At 38.2% G+C, this 6,000-nt stretch overlaps 1 protein-coding gene across 1 annotated transcript in view; it reads right to left on the bottom strand.

Annotated features, from left to right (window-relative positions):
• ADAM2 (ADAM metallopeptidase domain 2) overlaps positions 1 to 3,690 on the bottom strand; it is a 128,414-nt gene extending 124,724 nt beyond the window's left edge. The window contains exon 1 of the mRNA XM_069075979.1: positions 3,615 to 3,690. Coding sequence (XP_068932080.1) covers positions 3,615 to 3,690 — 76 coding nt within the window. The remainder of the gene's footprint in view (positions 1 to 3,614) is intronic.
• Between the last annotated feature and the right edge of the window lie 2,310 nt (positions 3,691 to 6,000).

Below are 6,000 nucleotides of genomic sequence, written 5' to 3' on the forward strand. Positions count from 1 at the left end.
ATAAAGATTTATTAGGTCCCTCATATATAAGGGATTTCATTTAACATTTTTCTTGCTCAAATTTAAACTTGTCCTGGTGTAAAAGCCAATGGTTAGAAATACTTTTTAATCTTTTGCAACTTCTTAGCAAGTTAGGTTCATCATTTAAGAACTATATAACTAAAACAAGTTACTTTCCCAGGCTGAATGACCTTGACTAATGGAGATAACTTCCAGGGGCCTTGGCAGTTTTACAAAATAAGAATTGAGATAGACTTTAGGGAGAGGCTGGTGGTGATGCCCCTGCTTTGTCAAATCTCATACATGCAGGAGAAATAGTCTGAATGGGCAGAATTAATCCGAATAAAATTTTCACCAGTCTCCTCCTTTCTACATTCAGTAATCAATTAACAACGTGAGGTTTTAGCACAAAAACAGTAAAATAATTTAGTTAACAATTTTTACAAGTTCCAGAACTGATAGCCAAATTTTTTTTAGCTATAACCTCCTCTTTAACTACAAGTAAAGGTGTAAATACCAAGTTTTCTATATGGCAGATATAATCATTATAAGACATAAGTGACATAACTGTTTTTACACAAATTCTTTCTTTTTTTTTTTTTTGCCTTTTTTGGAGGGCAATTGGGGTTAAGTAACTTGCCCAAGGTTACATGGCTAGTTGTGTGTGTGTGTGTGTGTGTGTGTGTGTGTGTGTGTGTGGGTGGGTGGGTGTGGGTGTGGGTATTAAGTGTCTGAGGCCAGAACTGAACTCGGGTCCTCCTGACTCTGGGCCGGCCTTTATGCACTGTACCACCTAGCCGCCCCCACAAATTCTTTCCTCTATCTTTTAGTTTCAACAAAATTCAGATTAAAAATTTACTTTATCTAACACTATTTCTGTCTTACAAATAATCCCTCAATTTTTACTATATAATAGAATTTTACTATAATTTAAGAAGCCCACAATTACACCATGACATTAATTGTATTTCCAAATCATCATTTACAAAAATTATTGATAGAAAATTGGGCTTATCAAGTGCAGAGGTTTTTCTCTTCTCCTCATAGCTGCAGGGTCTGATTGTAGATTTAGGGATTTGAATGGAAAGGTTCATCTGCTTGTCTAGAAATGTGTGAGCTTCAGGATGCCTCAGGACTGTTGCTAGTGGTGTCCTTGATAAATCTAGTCTGCCTCCTCCATTTTGCAAGATTTGGGAGGGTAACTCAAATTCCCTATTGTTCTTCAGCACTGTTTTTAATATGATCTAGGATGACAGGCTTTAATACATTTTTACAAAATGTTTCAGCTTATTTAAGTTGTACTTCAGTAAACTTCAGTGCTATGTTTATTCCTTAAAAATTTCTTTGAAAGTTAAAGCTTTTAACTTTCCAGTTAGAGGGAGTGGGACTCTGGAAAAAAAATCCAGTGGTGCTATGTCCCTTTTCCCTGCACTGAAGAGCTTAAAACTTCACCTCTGAGGTGTTTCTTTTTAGATCTCGGTCATATCCTGATTTGCCTTAGTACCAAATAATATAATAAATTCTGACTTATCTTAGCATTGAGTTACAAGTGACACTCTTCACTTTTTCACATTCCTAGAAATAACCAGAATGAGTTCAGTTGATTTACAGTTGCATTCCGATACACAAAATATTTCTCTAATAGGTGAGGCAGGAAATGGTTAAATGTTTATCCATTTACCTCTTTGATCTGAAGAAAAAAATTCCATTTTTATATCTTATTGTTTTTTTTTTCCACATTCAAACTTGGCCAGAGTTAAAAGGGGAGAAAGGGATTTTCAAACCTTTTCAAAATCTTAAAACTTCTGTTTACACTTTTCATTGATTTTGTGAATGTTGCAAAAGAGTTATTTATGTTTCAACAGCTTCCCCAAAATTTCCAAACATGTACTCTCAAAACCTCTATTCACACTATTATACCTTTCTAAAACCTCCTACTCATGCTCCTCTCTTTGCTATGTGCTTAAACTTTCGTGCCTTTCCTACTGTCTACTCATCCTTCTGCTGGACTTTGATTAAAACCCCTTTAAAACCACACATACCTTCTTTCTTTCTAATTCTGACCTCACACTTCTCCTACACTCTTCAACTTGCCATTACCATAATATAGCCTAAACAAGAAATATTTTCCTCTCTCTTTCTCTCTCCTCTCAGCCAGCCACCTGCATTCAGCAGCAGGGGAAGAAGGGGGAGGGAAAGAGATAACAGCATTCCAAGGAAAGTCCAGCTGCATTTTAAGCCTTATAGGGTGTCAGATTACCCACACTCACTCTCATTCGCACAGAGACACAAAAACAAATCAGACAAGATAAACTTTTTGCTGTATTTATTTTACATAATTATCTGAGGGAAAAGTTGCAGGCTGTTTATTAGAGGGGACCTTGCTCCCTCCTACATCTGAGCTAGGTCTCTGAATTTTCTCAGACTTTAATGTCCGAAGATATTTCAAACATGGCCTTCCACAAATAACCATGGAGTGAAAGAAGGAACATTGGGTACCTAGTGACAATCTCAAGGATTGAAAGGGAAAACTTTCCTAAAGGGGTCACCCTAACATTCAGAAGGACTAAGGGAAGACCTCTGACTCTAGTTCTAAAACTATTCAGACCCGGGAGATCTACTTGTGGGTCTTCTTAGGTTTTTGCTCAAATATATGAAAACAGGGCTGAGGATTTAAAATTGAATCCTACAGTCTAACACAGTGCCTTATATGTGTTTGATTTTCAATTATTGCAAGGCACTCAGTGTCAGCTGAAACACGAATGCATCATCATTGGCATAAAGGTTTTTATATGAATTAAAATGTTTTACTATTACATTATCCTAAACCTCTCAATAAAATGAAATACTATTAATGGATAATGCCTTAAAAGAAAAACACCAGATAAAAAAATGCTAGTTGAATATTCTATTATGAAACAAAATCATCTCCTACTCTGACAGAGTAAGAAGAAACATACTTATCTTATAACACTCTTCTGCACCTATTACTTTAAAAATTGGTTTTTTATTACATTTTAATGAACTACTTGCTCAAGCACATATCAATGAAAAAGGGAAAAAATAAAACAACTTGTTTCCCGTTAGGAGGATGAAATGCTGCTAAGGATCTAATAACAATACCTTTTGTTAATTTAAGGATTACACAAATGAATTCACCTAAAAGATGCTTATTTTAATAAAGGGCTATGGTGGGATGTCTGAATAGAGCGAGTAAATAATTCCAAATTGTATCAAATACATAGTAAAACAGATTCAGTTACTGACCATGCTTAAATGAACTGGATATTACACCTACATAGACTACTGCTCTCAAATCCTCTTTAAATCCTTGTGCAATTTGCTTGAATTTCAGCACATGCTTTATATCCATATATTATTCACCTTTAAGGTTGATCCTTTTCCTTAAAATAAAACTGAAGGAGTAGAAGCAGGACCTCCAAGAGGCTCTGGCTTCCGCCTTCCCCAATACATGTAAAAGGGGACTCTAAACAAACTTTGGAGCTGCAGAACCCACAAAATGACACAGAGAAGCTAACCTCCCATGGAGGACAGCCCAGCAGGCTGACAGAAATCGGCCAGCACAGTGCTCTGGAAGCAGAGCCAAGCCCCACCCGAGGCTTTAGCCCCAGGGCGGGCCTGACCAGCCACCAGCCAGAGGAACGCCAGTTCAGCAGCAGCTGTGGCCATTTCCAGATTTATCAACACATAGATGCGAAGGACAAAGTGAGAGGTCAGTGCAGTCTGGACTTTGGGACCCAGTAAGTAGAGTGTGTGGCTTTTGCCCCCAGGGCGAGAAGCCGCTGAGATGCTGGCGCAGCCAGCCAGCACCACGTGGCAGCTTCAGCTCCTGGCATGCAGAGTTTAGGGGGACCAAGCACCAGTCTGACGGGTAATAGTTTTTGCTTTAACCTGCTTGGATCTGAATTTCAGTCTAGGGTGGAGGTCCTGGGGTGTGTGTCCAACTTGCTAGAGTGTGTGGAGACCTCATAGAGGGCACCCATCTAATACCTCTGGCAGCTGAGAAAACACAGCATTTGGGATGAAAGCTCTTTGGTCTGGTGGCAGAGTCCTACTGTGGCAAAAAGCCTATAAGTCAAGTGACTGAGGGGCGACATGACCAGGCAGAGGAAACAAAGCAGACAGAAGATTCCAACATTACACTCCTATTTTAGGGACAAAAAGGATCAAAGCATGGAACAGGAGGAAGACAGTGGAGTCAGAACTCCTGCACCAAAAGCTTCCAAGGAAAATACAAGCTGGTTACAGGCCATAGAGGACCTTCAGAAGCAGATAAGAGAAGTGGAGGAAAAATTGGGAAGAGAAATGAGAAGGATGCAAGAAAATTACGAAATGAGAGACAACAGCCTGACTGAGGAAAATAACACCTTGAAAAATAGACTAACTCAAATGGCAAAAGAGGCTCAAAAAGGCAATGAGGAGAAGAATGCCTTAAAAAGTAGAATTTGCCAGATGGAAAAAGAATCTCAAAAGCTCAATGAGGAGAATCATTGCTTCAGAATTAGATTGAAGCAAATGGAAGCTAATGACTTCATGAGAAATCAAGATGCTGTTAAACAGATCCAAACAAATGAAAGAATAGAAGGCAATGTGAAATATCTCATGGGAAAAACCACTGACCTGGAAAATAGATCCAGGAGAGATCATTTAAAAATTATTGGACTACCTGAAAGCCATGATCAAAGTAAGAACCTAGAAATCATTCCTCCAGGAAGTTCTCAAAGAAAACTGCCTTGATGTTTTAGAATGAGAGGGCAAAATAGAGGTAGAAAGAATCCACCGATCACCTCCTGAAAAAGATCCCAAAAAGAAAACTAGGAATTGTATAGCCAGGTTCTGGGATTCCCAGATTAAGGAGAGAATATTACAAGCAGCAAGGAAGAAACAATTTGAATATTGTGGAAACACAATCAGGATAACCCAGGATCTGGGAGCTTCTACACTGAGGGATGAAAGGGCTTGGAATATGATATTCCAGAGAGCAAAGGAGCTGGGATTAAAACCAAGGATCACCTACCCAGAAAAACTGAGTATCATGTTTCAGAGGAAAATATGGTTATTCAGTGGAATAGAGGACTTTCAAGCATTCTTGCTAAAAAAAAAACAGAGTTGAATAGAAAATTTGACATTCAGATACAAGAAGCAAGAGAAGCATGAGAAGGTAAACAGGGAAAAGAAATCATAAGGAACTTATCAAAGTTGAACTATTAACATTCCTACATGGAAAAACAATAATTGTAACTTATGAAACTTTTCTCAGTAGGTGAAGGGAATAGAAATATATATATATATATACATATATACATAAACACATATATATGTCTATATATGAGGGTATATGGGCATATGAATACATATGTTAATGTGTGTATATATGTTTACAGGTATACATAGATAGAGGGCACAGGTCCAATTTAACAGGAAGGGATGATACTTAAAAGGTGAAATTAAGAGGTGAGAGAGGAGTATAATGAGAGGAGATAGGGAGAGACAGAATGGGGTAAACTATCTCATATAGAAGAAGCAAGGGAAAATGGTTACAATGGAGGAGAAGAATAGGAAGGCAAAAAGGAATGGGTCAACCTTATTCCCATTGAATTTGGGTTGAGGAGGGAATGAAATATACACTAAATAAGGTATCTCACCCTACAGGAGAGTAGGGGGAAAGGGGATGAGAGGGGGAATGATGGAAGGGAGGCCAGGCTGGGGAGGAAGGAAGTTGGAACCACCCTCTTTTGAAAAGGGATGGGATCAAAGTAGAGAATAGAACAAGCGGGAGGTGGGATAGGAGGGAGGGAAATATAGTCAGTCTTTTACAATATATCTACTATGTTATTGTTTTGCATTAGCCACACATGTACAACCTATACTGAACTGCTTATCTTCCCAGTAAGGGTGGATGACAAGGGAGGAAGGCAATAAATCTGGAATTCAAAATTTTAAATTGAAATATTTATATACATATGTATATACACTATT

This window comes from Petaurus breviceps, unplaced genomic scaffold, assembly GCF_028583685.1.
Source record: "Petaurus breviceps papuanus isolate PSGF00001 unplaced genomic scaffold, PetGlider_PUasm1.0 90919, whole genome shotgun sequence".
In the NCBI taxonomy this organism is placed as follows: Eukaryota; Metazoa; Chordata; class Mammalia; order Diprotodontia; family Petauridae; genus Petaurus; species Petaurus breviceps.